The sequence below is a fragment of the Trachemys scripta genome, chromosome 13 (genome assembly GCF_013100865.1).
Source record: "Trachemys scripta elegans isolate TJP31775 chromosome 13, CAS_Tse_1.0, whole genome shotgun sequence".
Lineage (NCBI taxonomy): Eukaryota > Metazoa > Chordata > Testudines > Emydidae > Trachemys > Trachemys scripta.
Window position 1 is genome coordinate 42,505,682 of NC_048310.1, and position 21,459 is coordinate 42,527,140.

Consider the following 21,459-nt stretch of genomic DNA (forward strand, 5'->3'; position numbering starts at 1 on the left):
GTTTTGGCACAGGGAAGGGGGATCTTCTAGGCTGCAGGTAGGGTAGTAAAGTCCCTTCCATAGAAGGTGTATGGAGTAGCCCAGGTTGTGCAAGATTTGTTTTTACCCATACTGCACCACCACCTCAAGGAAAGAGAAGATTAAAAATTCTTGTTGCGTTAGACCAGCACAGAGAATAGAATCTTACAGCCAAGGGCCTGCCAGGAGCTACCTAACAGTTTCAACCTCCTAGTGCTCATACAGCCCCCAATCTCTCATAGAAACCAGGGAAGCAAAGAGGCCCCACCACCTGGAGCCTATAAAAAGGAGACGTAGAGCTGACAAAGTGAACATAGTTACGTGATTGAGCTGCATTTTCAATAGCCCCACACAAGCCATGAAAAGTAGGTACCTCTCTATATGCCACATAAAAGCACTCAGGGAACAAGAGCAAAGCACAACACTAGTTTCTTGGTCCCCTCATACAAAAAAGGAGCCACATAAGTGATCCTTTTATGTCTGTCAGAGTTCATAGCCACGTTAGCAATACTTCACAGCTATCAGTAGCCAAAGCAGCTGATCCGATAGTGAGTAGGAATTTAGTTCCCATCCATCATGAGGAAAACATTGACTATTTAAACTAGGGACATCTGTGCCATGACCTGGCCTGAAGCCAGACTGAAGAGAGTACAGGAAGTTTGAGAGCCGCAACTCTGGCAATGCTTGTCAGCCTCTCAAGTGAAAGGATTACAAGCTAGATTAGATTACTCATACTAAGAAAGGGTGTGGGAGCTTCTAGTTAGAGCTGACCCAAACAGATGGATAAAGAAAGCAATACCCCTTAGCTGGACTCCATTCCGCTTGCCCTGGCCTCTCAGTGAGACACCTGAACTCCAGTTTAGGTTTCATATAGCTGTTGCTTTGTGGCTGGTCAGTCTTCTGTGGAATATCTAGGTTCTCACTGCTTAGTTTTGAAGTGGGAAGTGACATCTGCAGTCAATCTACAGAGTAAATCGGGAACTTCCTCTCCTTGCAGCCATGGCTAAACTGACTTTGTAGCAAGTGCAGCTGTAACTGCAAATTCTATTTTAGCATAAGTCTTGCTGCCAGTTTACAACATATGTCAAACGGTTGCATTTTTGTCCATATCCAAAGAGTGAAAGTCAGTAGAAACACTGGCCTACTTAAATCTCACTTCTCTTCACTGCAATCCCCATCTACTTCCTCCCCTCCCCCAAGTGGGTGGAGTTCCAACTCTTCAGGCAACCCTGTAGTCATGTATGTCAAAGTAGAAGCAAGAGGAATGGCATCAAGTTTAGAAACCATTTTAACCCATCCAGTTTAACAGTTTCCTCCAAAAACAAATGGATAAAAATTGAAGGCATTTCCTGTTCAGGTAGGACAAAGCAATCAGATGCACTTCCACCCACCAGACATTGGTTTCTCTAGACTGACTTTGCCACACAGTTTCTGCTAAGTGTAGGGGAGAAGCAATGTTAAGCCAAATTTCGTTTGTCAGAGCTGTCAGAGCTATTACCAAGATCTGTCTCATTAGAAGCTCTCCTGCTACTAGATTTACCCAATAGAATCACAACCTGCACTGACAATTTGTTGCTGTAGTAACTGAATTGGAACAGCACTCACTGAAGGGAGGAGAGATTTTCCACTAAAGTCTCTTTCATCAGTGAAAAGGAAAAACATATGCCGTAGCACATAAGCTAGACAGAATTTTGATAGCGGTCATACTCATGAAAACTTCAAAAGGATGTTTAACACTGATACATAACACTGTGCTTTAACATTGAGGGCATCACACCCTACTTATGTCGAATAAAAAGCACCTTTCTTTCCAAAAGCTCTACCTGTCCAACAAACGCAGAGAAAGCTTTGGTACTGTCACGGCCAGCTGCAGCTGAATGGTAGAGATTCACCCATTCCCTCAGTAGATACTCTGCCTTCTCCCTCAGGCCTGGTGGATCATCATACTCAGAGGCTTGGGAGATCCCAGAATGCATCATGAAGTTAGGGCCTCCATGAGCACGGTCAATCATTGCTTCATAGTTGGATCGGACCACTTCCATCAACTGGGGTAATCTAGTGAAACAGACCCAAATTAAGAATTCATCTATACATTTTTATTTTTGGGAAAAATGGGTAATGTGAAGCTACTGAGAATAAATTAAAAGCCTATTTCAAGCCACTTAGCAACTGCCCTTCTGATACATTAGTCTCATTGTGCTATATGTAAGGTAATACAATGCTCTGGAAGGAGCTTCCCTATACCGTTGAAATTACCAACTCATTCATAGGGAAAGTCAAATTTTGAAGCCCAGCCCTACTCCCTGAACGTAGTGTTTTGGCAGAGCCATCCTTCCCATCACAGGATGAAAGCGTCACTTCCTATGGTTTAGTGGGGCCCTTAGGAGGAGAGGGACCAGTGACAGATGCCACTGTCTAGTAGCCAGATCTGTGATCGTAGAATAGACTGCACTGAAAGTGTTCCTTATGTAAGATCTCAGACCATCAGAGCAAGTCAAGAGAAACTTGGCAGCAGCAACAGAAAGGTTGTTAAGGATAAAAAAAAAGTTAAGTTGGGTTAGAAACCACATGTTAGCTAATACAGGTTTATTCTCTACCAGTCTCTGTCCAATCTAGACAAACCTAAAATGGCTGAGTGAGATACTAAGAGAATCTTTCTCATATCCTGGTGTTGGACTATAGTGCATAGCAGAGCTTTTTCTACCCCAAAGAGAGCCTTATTGCAGTTGCTTTTCCAAAGTGCACACAGGTATATGTGCAAGTTTTAAATATAGAAGAGAGTTTCAGGTGGGGGAGAACTACATCATTGATATCAAGACAGAACTAGATGAATCTAGTGCAGAAATGTGTCTGACAGGAAATTTAAGTCAGAATATGCAAAAAGAATACAGTTTTAAGCCATTTTAAATCAGATCACTATTGAGCACCTTAGACCAGTATTTCAGTCTCACCCTTCTGGAGCATTCCCTCTGGAGTGAGCATTAATCCTCATCAGAGTCTCAATGGTGTGGAACAGATCTGCCTCTGTTACGTGGGCTACACTCCTCTCATCCACCAACAAGATCCTCACCAACTGCATGGCAAATGCCACTGCCATGTAGTTCAAGCCATTCTCCATTGACTGCCAAGATGGAAAATGTAGTCAAGAATATGAAGTATAAACCCTTTAATGAACTGATTACATGAAGTATATTCAAAAGGTAAACTCTCACCTGTGCCAAGTGAAGATCGTACTGCTGCATGGTAACAAGGTGATTGCGGATTAGCAGCTCCACAGCTTCTACATTGTACTTATACTCATCCCGGCATTCAATCAAGCATCTAGAAAAATTAGACGCCTTTTTATATGTGCTTGTTTAGCCTAGCTGGACTTGTCAGAAAAATGTGATGCCTCAAGAAGGCTATAGACTTGAGACATTCATTTATTGTTCAGCTCTAACAGATATCCTCTACAGGGTTCACCAAGTCAGTGTTTGATCTTAAGATTAGTCAGCTGCACACCAGAGCAGTCTAAAGCTTCACCAAATCTTAGCTCTGGTCAGTCCTTTTTAAAGGCTTTTTACACTGAATCGATGAAGCTCTATTTCCAAAGCATGGAAAGTGGCACGTCTACCTACCAAGCACTCCTGGAATCAGTCTCTAGTAGAATCAACACAACATGCAGGAGAGACTTATTCAAACTAAATGCTCTATTTAAAAAAAAGTGACAAAAAACTGTCATGCCTGAGGTATGTTTAAATCTTATTAAAAGTAGCTTTCTATCAAACTCTAGGGCAAAGGAGCAATACTTAGTCACCTAGTTTTAGTTCATCATATACAAGACAAATTGGAAGTGAAAAATTATGTAGGAGTTAGTCTTTTGTACAGTTATACCATTTTACACACAAGTGTTCTGGAATCACAAATGGTAACTCAACAAGACTAGAGGACAAGGTATGAGGTATTCAAACAAGCATTCTCTTCCTCCCATTACTGACCTGGTGATCTGCTTGTTACACCATGGAGACCCATAGGCACGGCCATCCTGCAGAGCTTTCAGTACAAGTAGGTGACACTCACGGTAGCGGAGCAGGAGGTCAGCATCTGCACCACTGGTGGCATCCAGTAAGCCCTCAACAGCCTAGAAGAGAAGCAACTGGTCAGCACATATGGAAAACCCAGTCCTCCACTACTGCCTCCTGAAAAATCAATGAACTTTAAGTACTTTTCTCCAAAAGCAGTTATTAACCTTAAAATGTGGCAGCTGCAATATTATCCAAAAACCTGTGATCTCAGCTCATAATGCCATAATATCCAGAAAGGTCTTGTATAAGTTTACAAGAGAGGGCATCTAGGTAACTGCTCGCGCTCCACAAAGGTTTTAACAAAGAATTCTGCAGGTCTCTACCACATCTTAGTGATTTTATATAAACACTAAACAGCAAGAAAAAATGTGCAATTCTTTGGGCTGCAACATCAATAAACCAATGTCTTTTCATCAAACTCAGGTTCTAGAGTCTAATTCTATGTCTGGCTCAGATAAGAACGTGGATGATGAAAATAAACTGGGTGAGAAGATACCCCTGTTGATAGAAGCAAGCATTCAGACAGACAATCTACATTAGTAGAAGTGGCCAGTTCAGGTGAGGCTTAACACATGACTAAAAGAAGAACTTACCCTGCATTACACTAGGAGGGCAATCAGCTTATAGATCAATTTAGCTGACCAAGGTGCAGTCTAGGCTCCTGCCAAGACCTAGTCAAGACAAAACCAGTAGAGGGTGTCCACACCGTCTACTGAGGATGTAAAACTATTTTCACAACTGGTTTTCAGCTTTTAGCACTTTTGGCTCTATCATTGTTCCTGTATTGTAAGAGAGCAGTGGCACTTGAGTGTCTTAATACTAGTTTCCTCACAGAGCTTGCAAGATTCTTCTGCATTTGTCATCTCTAGACACTCATCACTATAAAGCCATACATACCATGCTCAGACCCTAGGTTAAGCGTATTGTAATATGCTCTACTTTTCGTGTTACCCTTGATGTTTCAATTAGTGCAGTATAGCCCCTGTGCTCAGCACTATTAGTTCTGTCTACTTCCAGGTGCAACTCAAAAGTACTGATGAGCCTATTTAAAGGAATCCAAGTTGATCTGGAAGCACATTAAGAGACTGGCTCTTGCACTTAAAGATCAACTGGGATGCTCTTGCACTTAACTATGTTCCACAGACTTAATTCTCCCAGCTACAGGGTCTCAGTGAGGAACCTCTATAGTGTTGGAATTTGTTCCCCTTGGTGACTTGCCTAAGTTTGGCATCCTAGAGTGCATGATGCCAAGTGTCTGCATCTTGTGTGTAATCTGTTTTTGCTTCTTTCATTTCTTAACATCTGAAAAAGGCAGTAGTGGTCCTTCAATACAATTCACTGAGTAGTTCCCCACAATATTTGTTCAATTCCAACTATGCATCTGCCAGGTAATAGGCAATCTACTGGCAAAAGGAGTAGTAAAAGCAAACTGAACTGCATATGAGCTGACACAGAACTTGACACTAACCTTCTGGAGCAGTCCAAGCGCGGCTATGGCATCACGGGAGTTACGAGCCACTACTACAGCCTCCAACAGGCTGCGTAAGGCTTGAGCTTGTGGGTTCATGGCCAGGGTATGTGGTATGGATTGTAGGTGTTGTTCCAGTTCTGTCATACATTTATCATAGATCTGTGCTACATCATCTGTAGCCCAAGCTTGCTGTTTTAAAAAAAGTGTATGTGTTTAGTAAGACTTGGCAAGGATTAATTATAAATTATTGTGTGTGGGGGGAGGGGTGTTAAAGAGTAAAACAAGTATGTAGAATTCATTAAATACCAGTTAATCTTTTGACTGCAGTAGAACCTCTGGCACCAGAAAGATGCATCGTAAAGAAGACTTAACTCAAATGCCAATGCTTGATTAGTGATATTTTACTTGAATGTACAGTCAGATATTGGTAGCAATCTAAGTTGTGTAACTGGCAGAGGCCATCCAAATATCCCACTTTAGTTACAAGTTGGTCCATTAACAAGCTCCCAGAAATACCAGCATTGTTATCCATTTCATTCTCAAAAGTTACATATCTAGTCCTCTCAGATCCATGAATAAGTAGCACTTCAGAATTCAACACAAAAATATACATGATGTGAGGATGGTGTTAAGTTTCCTTCAATCTGGCTGTAGAGGCCACCGACATTCCTCAAAAAAAGAGTTTTCTGAGTGCCATTAAAGCCTGATTACCCACTGGTATTCTATGTGAAACTCTGCAAGGTTCATCAAAATGGCTTTGATATTTTCAAGCCAACACACAGTGTTACAGAAATCTGTACCTTCATAGGCTGAGCCAAGAATCCTGTGGGCTGGGTTAAATCATTGGTAGGCAAGAAGCCGGGGACATTGCGTGCAAACTCTTCATAAACAGCCAGCTGTTTTGGGTCCACACCACCAACCTTTATAATGAAAAAAAGTGGCACGTCCTTTATTTGGCACGGACACTGAAGAAAAAACTAAAGGGCAAGTTGTGCAACTAGTTCTAATAAGTGACCTATAGCAATAGTTCTCAACCAAGAGTATGCATACCCCTGGGGGTACACAAGTCTTCTGGGGGGGTACATCAACTCATCTAGGTATTTGCCTAGATTTACAACAGGCTACATAAAAAGGACTAGTGAAATCAGTACAAACTAATTTTATACTGCTCTTTATACTGAAATAAGTACAATATTTATATTCCAATTGATTTATAATTGTATGGTAAAAATGAGAATAAGCAATTTTTCAGCTAGTGTGCTGTGCCACTATTTTTATGTCTGATTTTGTGAACAAGTAGTTTTTAACTGAGGTGAAACTTGGGGTATGCAAGACAAATCAGACTCCTGAAAGGGCTACAGTAGTCAGGAAGGTTGAGAGCCACTGACCTATAGAGCATAAACTCAAAGCTGTACACGTGCGGGTATAAGTTCAGTGCAGGGTTGGCGGGAATCCTATACTCCCCACACCCTACTTAACTGCAAAGCAGGAAAATCCCCATCTATGTTGCTGCACTTAAGTATGCAGCCTATCGATTTCTTTCTGCCACTGAAAATTGTCTGCAGCTTTAGTGAAGCAGATGTCACCTTAGAAGGTGATGAGAAGCAAAAATAGATTAGAAAGATGGAAGACACTCCAGTGACCCTCCTCCACCACCACTGAAGGAGTACTGTAGACAAGCTCTAGAAGGAACATACAATATCCTCAGAGTTGAGAGGAAGGGAAGAGGAGAATTGAATAGTTTATTTCACAAGCAAAGTTGTATATGTTTCAGATACTAAGCAGCTGGATTATTAGCCATGAGACCAAGGCCAAAGAAATACTCATCTGCTAAGCGTTGCCACCTCCTCCTGCAGTTTTAAGATTAGGAAGAGAGGGAGAAAACAACATCACCAAAAATTAAAATTCAGCAAGTCTGTTCTCACCTTCAATCTGATCTGCTCTGGCATCCGTTCAGCCTGGTAAGTTAATACAACAGGATCACAGTACCGACGACCCTCTTGCCTAGCATGCTTTCTGAGCTCAAATTCCTGCAAAAGCAATAATAGAGAGAAGTTGTTGCTAGGTACTGTTTATGTGAAGCCTCTAGAACAGGGGTCGGCAACCTTTCAGAAGTGGTGTGCCGAGTCTACATTTATTCACTCTAATTTAAGGTTTCATATGCCTGTAATACATTTAAACATTTTTAGAAGGTCTCTTTCTAAGTCTATAATATAGAACTAAACTATTGTTGTATGTAAAGTAAATAAGGGTTTTAAAATGTTTAAGAAGCTTCATTTAAAATTACATTAAAATGCAGAGCCCCCCAGACCAGTGGCCAGGACCCTGGCAGTGTAACTGCCACTGAAAATCATAGCCTTCGTGCCACACGTTGCCTATCCCTGTGCTAAGAACATAAAGGCCGTACCGGGTCAGACCAAAGGTACATCTAGCCCAGTATACTCTCTGCTGACAGTGGCCAATGCCAGGAGCCCCTGAGGGAGTGAACCTAACAGGCAATGATCAAGTGATCTCTCTCCTGCCATCCATCTCCACCCTCTGACAGAGGGAGGCTAGGGATAGACACTTCTATACTTACAGTTGCCAGCCTCTTGTCCATTTCAGGGCCTGCCTTTTCCACAGCTGTCTTCTGAATGAAGCAACACGCTAATTCACAGTTATCCTGAGCTAACTGTGCAGCTGCCTGCTCCATCATCTCCCTCTGCTGTGGGGATGCTGCCTATTAAAAAACAGTATATTAATGAAGGCTGTAAGTTTCCACTGTAAAATGCATCAGTTAATCTTGAAATCTGAGCCACTGACTATACATAATGCCAGTATCAAACAGGGATGTTCTCATGAACACGAGTCACTTTGCATGAAGTTAAATGCTTTATGTTTTATATTTGATATCAAAACTTTCAGTAAACCATGCAGGTAGGGGAGCTAACAAGCAACTTGATCAAGAAATAAAATCAAGAGGGATCTCCTGTACCTCCAGTGTGCGGAATTAAGGAAGAAAGCCCATCAGTACTAGGCTGACAGAGCAGTCGGTTCCTATGCAGGAGAAAACAAGCTTCATGTTAAACAGTCTATGGCCCACACAAACTAAGAAAAGTCATCTGCAGCTAGCAGAGTAAGTTGCTCTATTTATTCCAATGGCATGTAAACACTGACCCTAAAAACGTCTTCCAAGTAAATCTGTCAACGGCTTCCATCTCCAGAAAGACTATGTGACCACTGCTCTACTTTAGGAAATGAGTCCTGATGGGAACTACAGGTCAAACAGACCTATTTTCAGGGGTACAGAACTTGCTTGGCAGTAATAGGATGTGGATGCCCAGTACCTCAGAAAGCCATGTCAATATGGTTCAGTCAAATTTTCGTATACAATATAGCCTTAACTAGAATGCCAGTATTTTTCTCTTAGCATTTACAAAGGGAAGTGTGCAGCAACAGCACAATCTATGCTACATTCAGACAGACAAGGAAGACAGGAAAAGGCATTATGAATCCAGACATTTTGAAACAGTGTTTTAGGAGCACACACAAGATGTCAAAGCTATCAGAACCATTAGTCTTCCCTCCCCCAATCAGAGACTACTCCTTTTTTACCATTTTCTGAAAACCAGATTGCCTCTTGTAGATATTAAAATTGGTATTAACCCATTCTAGGGACACAAGCTGGATTTAACAACTGATTTAAGGTTCACCTTCTGCAGTACCTTTTTCTCTGCAGCATTATCTTTTTAACAGCGTAACTTTACAGTAACGCTAGTTTGTAATCCAGGAAAATTCTACTTTAATACCCTGTAGCTTCAAGGGTAGAGAAATCCCTGCTGTTTTTAGATTTCTACAAACAAGGATAGTACAAAAGTGTCGCATAAGCAGTAAGCCTCTGCAAAACTGAAATAATCCTTGGCTGTCCCTTAATTCAGAAAACCATGTAAACACAGAGATTTACCTGCTTCTGACTCTTTGGGAAACTGCCACAAATTCTGAGATTATTAATCCTTTTTTCCAGCTCATGTTATTTTGATAATCATAGCTTTAGCCATGATTGACGTAGTTAGTCTCCCAAAAAGGGAGTTGTCAGCATCTGCAGGCAAAAATCCAATGCATCTATTTTAAGCATGAAACTCAAGGTGGATGTTTGCATCATATCCAATTTTCTATGACTCAAGTCTACAGAAGTTGATGATCTCACCTTTAAGAAGGCTAGACGGTCAAAAAAAGGAAGATCACTTACCTTATAGTAACTGGAGATCTTCAAGATGTGTGGTCCCCATGGGACACACTGTACACGGGCATACGCTCTATGCATTTAAGACCGGAAGAGTATTCAGTTGGCCCGCACCTATGCCCTACACCTCAAGCTCTGAACCGAGGGTTTAAAGGGTGGTGCAGACCAACTGCCTCTCCAGTTCCTACTCTAGCATGAATCAAGTGAGAATCTGAGCAGAGGGAAAAGGAGGATGGGATGTGAATACCCACAGGGACCACACATCTTTAAGAACTACGATTACAATAAGAGCAGTAACCTTCCTTCCTTCACATGCTGGGCCGGCACTGTGGGTGAACTCCCAAACAGTGCTCACAGAGGAGGGTTTGAGGAAAATTTCCCACACCACAATTGTGGGAATGCTGAAACAAAGGAAGCATCCTTGGAAGAAGCTTGCACTAGGACAAAAATGCTTACTAAAAGTGTGAATGGAGCCCCAAGATGCTGCCCTGCAAATCTCTGAGAAGGGGTTCAAACTGAAGATTCAATATGTGCCAACAGCACCAGGTTTTAATACTGGGGAGAATGTTCTAATGTCTTTCAGGAATTTCACAGTTGTGGGATAATGAAAACCAAGCAGTAGTCCACTGAAGCAGGAAAGGCATTAATAGCTGCTAAATAATGGACTAATGGACAGCCAATGCCTTCAAGGAGAGAAGATACACCAGGATAAGAGGCACCGCAGACTCCTCACAGGAGATAAGTGAGGCTGCTGATACCAAATGGAAAAATCATTCCACATGGCGGCATAGCCCTTCCTTGTTGAGCGTTTCCTGCTGTCACGGAGGATGGACTGTACTTGTGAACATGCTCTCTAAAAATTTGTTGTACGTACAAAAACCAGACTACTAGATGGACAGAGGCTGGGCTGAGATGGATGTTTCTGTTCTGAGGCACTAGGTGCATGTATGGGCAAGAGGTCATCTGTAGGACAGTAGTGAACTAGAACTGGCTTGGCCACCACCAAGATTATTGTTGCCTTTTCCTGCCTGATTTTCCTGAGTCCAACCACTGTACCAGGAAGGCATCCCCTCTGGAATTGTGCCCCTGGGCAGCTTGAGAGCAATAGGTTGCATAAGTATTTCTTTGGGTTGCAAAGAGGTCCCAGGATGGGAATCCCTACTGCTGAAAATTATACAACACTCCTGAAGAGTGCAGCTCCCACTCGTGATGCAACAGTTCCAGAGCTTGATTGCCTCCTGGCAGAGTGGGGCAGAATTCACTCCCCTTTGTTTATTATATAAAAACAGTCATGTTGTTCCACCTGATCTGGACACACATGGACCATATGAAGGGTAGGAATATCTTGCACACTTTATGCATTGCCTGAAGCTTGAGAAGACTGATATGTAATCGGGACTATCGCAGAGTTTGGAGACCCTGATCAGTTTGGTCATCCTGTGTGTTCCCTAGCTCATCAGGGAGACATCTGTAATGAGTGATGTTAGAACAAAGTGAACCCCTACACAGACACTGCCCTTCATTTCCGATCAGGTGAGTGATAGCCAGATGCTTGGCGGAAGCAAGACTCATTTGTCCAGGGACACCCTGCTCGAAGCGTGGACTGTCTGCAACCATGCCTGATGACACCATAAGTGAAGCCTTGCAAAGGGGGTCATGTAGGTGCATGAGGCCATATAGCATACCAGGACCAGGTAGAATTGGACCGTCATCTGGGGGCTGAGCCAAAGTTGGGCCTCTGTCCCAAGGTAAGCAAGCTTTGGCTGCTTGGACATTCAGGATTGCTCTTACAAATTCTATAACTTGTGCAGGGATTAAAGGAGACTTTTCTGGATTTACCTGAAATCCCAAGGAAGGAAAGAGGCTGAGTAAGGAGGCAACTGGCACTTGTGCTTTCTCATATGACTGTCCCATGAGCAGCCAATCACTTAGGTAGGGAAATATTAGGCTGCCTTGTCAGCACATATCCACTGCTACCATGGACAGTACCTTCATAAAAACCCTTAGGGCTATCAAGAGGCTGAATGGGCACGCTGTTGAAAGTGCTCTAAGCCCACTAAAGCACAGGAAGTTCTTGTGTGCAGGGTGAAGGTCTACCTGAATATAGGCATCCTTCAGATCAAGAGGCACATACCAAATGCCTTTGCTCAGGGAGGGGATTACAGTGGCCAGTGTAGTCATCCTAAATTTTGAATGATGAAAGAAGAATTTAGCTGCAAGGTCCAGGATGGCTCCCCAGCCCCCCTGCTTTTTAGGGATGAGGAAATGTTTGAAATAAAAGCTCTTCCCCCTATGTGGGGGTGGTACAGGCTCTCCTGCCTCTAACTGGATTAGGGAGTCCACTTGTCGGAGAATGCTCTCATGAGAGGGTGTCCTTGAAGAGAGATGGGGAGGGAGGTTTGGAGAAGGGGCAGCAAGGAATTCTATCAGGTAGCCAGTTGATATAACATCTAACAGTAATCTGTCTAATGCGATATGCTGCCACATTAGGAGAAATGTGTCAGGAAGCCATCTAAGGGGGTAGTGGTAACTGCCTTCCTGGGAGGCAGGTGAGACTGAAGAGGGGAAGGCAGTGGTTGTAGCTTTTGTTCTGCTATATCCTCTAGTGCTTCCTAGGGGGCTCACAGGCTATAGGGCTGGGTGGTACTGATGAGAAGACAGCCCGCAACATTTCCTATGGAGTGCCGGGATATATATCCTCGAAGAGCAGAGGATGGCGTGAGTCCTTGAGGGAGTGAAGCTACTCATCTGTCTTCCCACTAAATAGGTTGTTACCCTTGAAGGGGAGATCCTCTACTATTCCTCGGATCGCCTTGGGAATTCTGAGAACTGCAACCAAGAAGCTTGCCTCAACCACTGGTGACCATTGGGTAGAAAGCCAAGTCCACTGCATCGGGTGATGCCCGGAGAGATGATCTGGCAACTAATCTCCCTTTGTCCAGGATGGCCTAGAACTGGGGCCTACATTTCTGTGTTAGCTTATTAGCAAGCTAATTCTGATAGTTTATTGTAATTAATATTTTATTTGGACATTAATGTCTGAACATTTGCTATGCAGAACAGTAAGCTGTCTGATGAAGAGTTCTTTTGCCAAAGAGATCCAGTCTCCTTGCATCTTTGTCCAAAGGGGTGGACCTATGCTAGTGCATCCTGTTTGCTCCCTGACTGCCTGGAGCTTGGGTAGGGTAGGAAAACAAATATCCCGCCCCCTTGGAAAGAACAAAATGAGGTTGAGGCACAGTTAGCTGGTATGTGCCAACACATCTTAGTGGGTTCCAATCAGGCCTCATTTGTAGGGAGTGCCAATTCGGAAGGAGCTGCAGTCTGGAGACTATCCAGGAGTTTACAAGTAAGATCTTGAACCTTTTCTAGTGGGTTCTGGAGAGTCTGTGATCCTCCGCAATAGGTCCTGATACTGCCTATGATCATCCAGTTGCGAGGGAGAGGCCAATGCCACCACCTCATCTGGAGAGGAAGAAAGTGCTGCCGACAGGTCCAGCTGTACTGGCTGTTCCTGCTCAACAAAACAATCTGGGGAGGACTAAGGCTCCTCTCTGGGCACCAGTGTCAAAGATCACGTCCCAGTGCCCTCAGACAGGGACTCAAAAGTCCGGACCTAAGGAGCCCAAATGGTGGAATCATAAGGATACAGATCAGTTCCCAAGGAGGGTACTACTGGTCACTAGCCCAACATTGCAGATCACGAGGGGGTGAAGGCAGCTAGGACCCTCTGGAAGCTCTGTCTAGGCTGATGTCTGGACTCCAAGCACCCAGGGGAATCACTGGTATCCCTTTGTGCTCATCTGAGAAATAGGAGACTACTATTATCCAACTATTGGCGGAGCCAGAGGTACTGTGTGCATCTTGCAACCACCCAAACTGCCAGAGTAATCAGCTAATAGTGCACTGACAGCGTCCAAGTGCCCACAGCATGGCTGGGGCTTGGGACTGGCAAATGATGTGCTAATGATTTAGGGATGTCCCTCGATACTATCTGGTCTGAAAGGATCAGCAACTCGGGATCAGTGTAAAATTGCCAGGTCCTCGGGAAGAGCATATTAAGGCCTAATACAGTGGGTCTCAAACTGGGGGTCAGGACCCCTCAGGAGGTCGCGAGGTTATTACATGGGTGATCGCGAGCTGCCAAGCTCCACCCCAAGCCCCGCTTCACCTCCAGCATTTATAATAATGTTAAATATTAAAAAGGTGGTTTTATTGGCCGGGGGGGGGGGGGGGCGCACTCAGGCTTGCTGTGTGAAAGGAGTCACCAATACAAGAGTTTGAGAACCACTGGCCTAACAGAAGGAGAGCTGGAGAGAGTCTTGGGTACAGGTGGATCCACTGGTGCGAGTTTTGGCACAGCAATTTTCTTATGGTGTGTTCCGAGGATGAACACTCCCTCTATCCATGTGTGGTGCAGGGCTCAGTCCTGTCCTTTCAGAGAGTTTTGGAGCAGTAGCGCTTCCCAACAGCAGTGGTGCTGTTCCCCATGAGCTCTTGGTGCGCCCAGCCCTGGGCACAGCATCTCACTTGGGGCCAAGAGGGAGAGGATTCTGAGCTAGAGCACGCTGGTACCAGAATGGCACTACCCAGAGGCTCAGGTTGACAAGATAGGGAGGAGGAGGATCCAGGATCACATTGGGACCTCATGGAGCGTTCCTTTAATTGTGTACGAGCCTCAACTACTGAGAATGCCTAGTATGAGGGGGAAGTAATGGCAGTCACACTTTGAAGGAAGGTGCAATCCCCTGATGCAGCACAGGCAGCTCTCGAGTGGGTCACTAACTGGGAAGACCTGGAAAAAAAAGCCACGCAGGGCCGGAAGCCTGGAATCTTGGCTATCCTTAATGCCTGGAAAAGTAGGCACTGGGGGACCGCCCTGAATTATCCAACTAGGCTTACTAAGCTAAATATCTAAGATAAGCTACTTACAAAGATTATTTACAGGGCCAGTTCAATGCTGAGAAGGCAGCAGTCACAGAAGGGTTCAGTCGCAGACTCAAAGTGGTAGAAAGGAACTAGAGAGGCGGTCAATCCATGCCACCCCTCATGCCCTCAATTCAGAGCATGGAAGGTATAGTGGCAGTGACCAACAGACACTGCACTGAAGAATCTTCTGGTCTCAGATGACCAGAACTCATGTGAACCCACAGCAAATGCCCATAGGGACCAGCACTTGAAGAATCACAAGGACCACTTGCTGTCACGGGAGATTTTGCTATACATTTAAAAGCTGACTGACACTGCCTGGTGCTGTACAAGACAACAGCCCGTCACAACCCTTTGTGTGAAGTTTCTCTACCTTTAACAATGCATCTTGTCTGAAATCAAAGCACAGAAGCTCTCACTCCCTCTGTGATGAAGTGGGAATTTTCTGTAATATTTTTATGAATGATATGTATGGCAGGTGATTTATTTGACTACGGATTGCTACCTAGTGAGAGTAGAAGGGTTAAAATGCTGCTCCTGGAGTAAAGCAGGAGTTAAGTGGTGTTTAGGTCATGTGACTCTAGAGGTATAAATGGGTGAAGGACTGGCTGAAAATGCCCATAATAGTGGAGAATCTAGAAAGACCGGGGAGCCCCAAGAACTGGACAACTGATACCTAACAGTAGGAAACTGTGGCAGGCAGAACATGTAAATTGAGCAGGGGTCCTGCAAGAGGACCAAGACAATGGATCGAGAGCTGACCAGAGGCTAGGAGAAGCAACAGCTTTTTGAGAGACACAGGGATCTCACCCAGGACTGTCAAAGAGGCCAAGAGGGGGAGAGAGCCAAAATGGATTCTTCAGTAGCTTGGCTGGGTACAACCCTGATGTTGGCCAATCAGAATTGTCTTCACCTTTACTTTAGGCTATCTTGAGAACGTTCCCAATGCTGTGTTCCAGTTGACTAATAAACCCTACTGTTTTGAAAAGGCTGCCTGGTATCACTACAAATACTTGCTGAGGTGCACTAATCCCTGAAGAAGGCAAAGAAGTCTAGGAACAGAAGTCTTATTTGCACTTGCTGGACAGAGTTCATGGAGTGAAACAGGAGTGCTGGAGCCCAGAGGCTGTCTCGAGATGCTGAAGCCATCTGGCTTACCTTTAAGCATGGGACCCCTTGGGGATCTGGCACACTGAAAGGATTCCTCCAAAGGACTGTTTAAAAGCTGGGGCATAGCACACATCCTGTGCTATGCCTACCTACCTCCACAGAGCCACTTCAAGCCAATTTATGATGAAGCAAAATGTTGTTTGCAATGGACTGACAAAAAATTCCTTTGAACTACAAATGCCAGGCCAAAAGGGGTATTCACTCTGTTTTAGTTAGAGAACTAAAGCAACAAATTTTTGAAAACGCTTTCCTGGTTTAGTCTGAATACCCTAAAAGAGGATTGCGCAGTCCTCCTTGGCCTGGCAACAGGGTTTCTACACATACTGCTGAAATGGAAACAAAAAAATCCGTCAAATGATTTACAGGATCAAGCATCTTAGATCAACATTTGATCTACATTCAGACTGCATTTTGGTGACAGTGTGATCCTAAGATGTCGTCACTGTTCGTTTGAAGAGAACAAAATAAAAATCCATTATAGTACTGTAAGTAAAGAAGGAGACAACAGGTCAAACAGTACACTAGCTATAAATTTGCTATCCAGTCCTGGATGCATCATCAACAAGACAGTGCTACAATGAGAACCCTATTCACAGTTTCATGAGCTGCCAGGACTAGAAATTTGCAATGGTAGATATGCACTAAGCTTTTCTAGTTACACTGAGTGTTTTATCATCAATGCCATCAGTTGATGAGATCTCAGCTGCTAAAGCTGTGTTAGAACAGAAATGGAAGAATACAAGGCAGTAGTCTAAATTAGTATATTTTAACAGATTATTCTGATAGGTAGAAGCCTCCATCCATTGCTTTGAGTGCTTAAACCATATCAAGACAATTACAAATAATTGACTAATGCCTCAGTCACCCACTGCAACAAAAGGTCTGATCTACACTCTATGCCCCTCAGCCCTCGCAGATGAATTGGGGAGTTCCAGAGTCAAGCAGCTGTGCCAGCAGTTCCCTCAAATTAAACCAGGGGCTCAAGCACCTCTGGTCTTAAATGCTGAGCTACTGCATGGAGCAGTGGTCTGAGATTACCAGGCCCCTATATGCAACGATTTAGAAATTCTCACACACCTCCCCCATAACTACCACTTACAAACCAACAGGCAGCACTGGTTTTGAATGTTCTCAACATGAAGCTCTGATCATTAAGAAGGCAGTTATATTTGGTACTACTTTAGGCTTCCAGGTCTCAAGAAATAGCCTCAAGGAAAGTGCATTACAGTAAATTAGTCTATCAGGATGGCAGAGATATGGGTAACTATAGCACCCAAGAAGTGATTACACAGTTCATCCTTGCCAGGCAGACAGGTTACTGCTTGAACATCTTTGCAGCTAAATAAGAATCTTAAGTTGTGAAGTATCAGGGGGTAGCCGTGTTAGTCTGTATCTACAAAAACAACAAGGAGTCTGGTGGCACCTTAAAGACTAACAGATATATTTGGGCATAAGCTTTCGTGAGTAAAAACCTCACTTCTTCTTCATCCGAAGAAGTGAGGAAGAAGTGAGGTTTTTACTCACGAAAGCTTATGCCCAAATATATCTGTTAGTCTTTAAGGTGCCACCAGACTCCTTGTTGTTTAAGTTGTGAAGCTATGCTATCAATAGGAGAAATCCTCTCTCAGCAGAGGCGCAACATGAACTGGTGTGGCTTGTTGCTCCCCCTCCAGCTACCATCATTCTTCTCTATGGCAAGAGCCTCAGCCAAGTGACTCATCCTGGTCTTCAATCTATATCATTGCACCCAAGAGGTCAAATGTGATGAGAGCTGGGTGTCAGCGTTACTAACCCTTTCATATTCCCTGCAATCCTCAAAATCTTGCCTTGAGCCCATTACCATGCAATGGAGTCAGTCCATTACAACATGACCCCTCTCAGCCATAGAAAAAAGGGGAAGGGTTTGCCCTTAACCAAGATGTAAACCAATTTCTTCTGGAGCCCTAATTTTACCCCTCAAAACAGCTATACCTTGAACTTCCATGATGCTTCAACCCTCATATCTACCCAAAATGGTTCATATACTTGAGTGCTGGTGGTGAGTATGGAAAGTTTTCTGGATAATGATCTACTAAACAATTTGTTAAGGGCTGGCAGTTCATAAATTGTTTAAAACAAAAATTGTATTATCTTTACATTAGTTTAGCCAATGGAGGAAAGTCACAGGGGAAGCTTTAAAATAACGTGTTAGAAGACTTGACAATAGCCTCTAGAAAAGCCAATAAATCAAGCAGTTTAATTGTACAGAATAATCTCTCAATTTTATACTTGCTAACGGAACAATTAAGTGAATGGAATAGATGGTCTGAAGCATATATACACATATACAAAGAAACTTGTCTATTTTGCCAGGAAATTTAATTTTCAGTACCAAGGGCTGATCTCCCATTGCTTTTGGATTCTATTTTAAAGGTAACAGGCCCATGCACTCCAAGTACAGGAAAGGTGAAGGCAATCAGGAAGTTTTGGTTCTATGAAGTATGATACAAAGACACCAGAAGATGCATCTCAACGGTCTGTAAAGACTGAAGGCTAACAACTCCTCTACTATTTTAAGGCAAACTTAGTTCCGCTTCAGCTAACCATATTGTCACACCAAATCATACAAAGATTTCTTGTCCCTGGGATCCTCTACCCCCATATTCATGATTCCAGGTAACTCCAATAGACAAGTACTCAGTTTATGGCAATGCAATTAATTAGGAACTCCACTCATTAGCATTGACTTCAATGAAGTTGCACCCTCTTACCCGCAGTGCAGTAGCAAAACTGTTCTTCAAGTTGGTAGCAATGCTCATCATCAGAGGTTCCCTGCAGGTAATCATGGCCATACCAGCAGTCAGGTTCCGCATCATGTGGTGTGCCGCTACACGCATGCGTGACTCCTCTGAATCCAGTGCAAAGTCCTTTCTGACTATCTGTTCACAGGTAGTCATGGCAATCTTAATGGACCGGTCTACCACTGGATGGACAAGCTCCTGCACTGCACGCTCTATAGCTTGACGCACACACTGCTTTAGCTGGGGGTGGGCCTGGAACAGTGGAATCTATAGGGGAAAATTAAAACAACTTTAAGTGATTAGGCAACAGAAGGGTCAAACCAAAGTCAAAGAACAAGTACTCCTACATCTACTTTTAAAAATAGTAAAATCGCAGTTCTGTTTAAAAAAAAAAATCAAATGTGGATTGCCAAGAAACATTAGCAGCTTTAACTGTGAATTACAGCTTTTCGCTCACAAGACACTCCTCAGCCAGCCAACAGATACTTGTTTGACAGCACTGGCAGCAGAGTGCTTTTGGCTACAAGAGAACAGAAGTAATCCTTTCAAAAAGAACTAGCGAAAAAATCTGGAAATGAACAGAAAGCCAATTAAAAAGGGTAAGAGGCAAAAACTGGAAGGTATATAGGAGATAGGGCAGCAAAACTACAAAAGCTGCAGTTTTACCTTGCAAAAGGGCATCCCTTGAAGGAATTTAAAATAAAGTTGGAATCTTAAAACAAGATGTTACAAAAAAAAACTTCCTCCTTGGAATTGAGAGAAGTGAAACAACCAAAATTTACCGTAGGTTAACTGAAAAAAGTTCAGGTGTCCACTCCTCATTCATGACATCACCACCAGTTAGTTTAAAATACTAAACCTCTCAAGCAGAGCTTCACATACAGATGAAAATTACATGAAATTAAGTATTCAATACCAGCATTCTAAATTCTCGTTTAGTGCACACAGATAGGTACAGGGAAAGCATCTATTCAAGACTTAGCATTGAGGTACTCCTACAGACAATTGTTTAGGTAACTATTTAGTTCACCAAATGCCACAGAAATTTGGTGGACAACAGAAAAATATCACTTCTAACTCAACACAGAACATTTTAGTTTTGACCCATGCCACAGAGGTTTGGCTGAAGAGACTGATTCTGCACATCAGTGAAAGTTAGCATCCTGATGGAGTAAATTCTATGCTCACAGACCCCAACATGTTCATTCTTGACTAGAAGCAGGGTGCAGTTCGAGTCAGCTAAGCAGCCTCAGCTGATCTCAGTTGTCATAACAGTAGTAACGTGGTTTTTATGCAATCAATCCATCCTAAACTATACTGACTTTCTACATTAAAGGAACTCAAACTGTACCTAAAAAAATTTAGCCAAACCTGTGCTTTGTGTACTTCTGTAAATTATGTTTACTCCAATTGACTGCATTCTACTGAGGCAGAAGTTTTGAAAGGATCTTTAAGGATGGGATAAAATATAGCCTATTGCAATAGTCGTTCCTGGTGGTGGATAAAAATGTCATCTCTTCTACATTAGCAAGGTTAGACAGTAACTACTAGCGAATAACAAAAGCATTCTTAGTTACTGCTGCTACCTGGAACTGAAGAGCAACCAGGCATTCAGAAGTAAAAAACTGAATCTCTTTACCACAGATTAGACTTACTCCAGTAGATGCGGAGGTGCCAACTGCACTTCCCTTACTACAAAATCCATTTCAAATTTGGTTCAAGTCACAAGGTACAGATGGGTGGGTCTCATTCTGGTTTCTAGTAGATGCTAGCCTAAAAAGCGTAGCCTGATTTGGGTGTACTGATAATATTAATTTGAATATGGGAATTTAGTTTATTACTTTAATTTTATTTGATTTTAACAATATTAATAAGTATTAATATTAATTACTATGGGTTTTAAGCTCACCAATCTGTTTGATCAGAAGATAAAAATTCTTGTCCTGAATCAGGCTCCACAGAATTTATAAAGGACCCGCGGGGGTATGAAAGGAAGCTCACACTGAGAGATATAGCCTTAAAGACTTATTAAAATTAATAGTAAGTAAATGGTAAGATACCCAGAGTTACAAAGTTACCATTGCATTACTGCTATTCAAAAGCTACAGATGATAATATAGTATTATATGCAACAAAGCTTTGGTTAACATACGACACCCTTCCTTGGTACCTGGTGGCAAGAGACACAGGAACAGCCTTGTGGTTCAGGTTTCTCAATTCTTGATTCAGGGATGCAGTGCTTAGAAAATGCTAAGAGCAATCAAAACTGACTAGGGTTTACTTTACTAACTTAAACCAAAACCTAACAAAGAATAAAACTTAGGGAAACCAAGCTTAAACTTTAAGTTTCAAAGGAACTAGGCTAAGAAGAACAAGTATAGCCTACTAATAGTAGCAGTCATGGTAGATAGAATAGATAGAGTGGAGGAAGTGAGTGAGAACTGGAGTACTCTATTGAGCTGGGTTACCTCTTATAGGGCAAATGCTGGAAATCCTTCCTCTTATGCACAAATTTCATTCCTCACCTACAGGAATGTTAGGGTACACTTACCCCATAGGCTAGTATGTATGTGCGTATTGATGACTGGTATGTATGCACATCAGTCTCTTGTGGCGTACTTGTTAAGTCTGTGGGTACAACACTGAAAACCCCCCTATGCCATTCTCCATTGTCTATTGGTCTAGATAATGGGTCAGACATAGGCATGGGTACTCATCTATTTAGATAACAAGCAATAGGTCAACTTTGCTTTCTGAGTAAAAGGTCTAAATATAGACATGCTAACTTTGCTTTAGCTTAACATA

The 21,459-nt window shown here is 43.0% G+C and overlaps 1 protein-coding gene across 11 annotated transcripts in view; it reads right to left on the reverse strand.

Moving 5' to 3' along the window:
* The window catches only part of CNOT1 (CCR4-NOT transcription complex subunit 1), a 108,152-nt gene that overhangs the window by 10,900 nt on the left and 75,793 nt on the right, over positions 1–21,459 (reverse strand). For 6 of the 11 annotated variants that reach the window (XM_034788739.1, XM_034788734.1, XM_034788732.1 and 3 more), the window contains 9 exons: positions 18,625–18,921; positions 8,132–8,272; positions 7,479–7,583; positions 6,354–6,473; positions 5,551–5,742; positions 3,996–4,138; positions 3,231–3,339; positions 2,970–3,139; positions 1,821–2,073 (listed from right to left, as the gene is read on the reverse strand). In XM_034788739.1, the coding sequence (XP_034644630.1) occupies positions 1,821–2,073; positions 2,970–3,139; positions 3,231–3,339; positions 3,996–4,138; positions 5,551–5,742; positions 6,354–6,473; positions 7,479–7,583; positions 8,132–8,272; positions 18,625–18,921 (1,530 nt within the window). The remainder of the gene's footprint in view (positions 1–1,820; positions 2,074–2,969; positions 3,140–3,230; positions 3,340–3,995; positions 4,139–5,550; positions 5,743–6,353; positions 6,474–7,478; positions 7,584–8,131; positions 8,273–18,624; positions 18,922–21,459) is intronic. The other 5 variants (XM_034788742.1, XM_034788736.1, XM_034788737.1 and 2 more) reach the window with 2 other exon arrangements.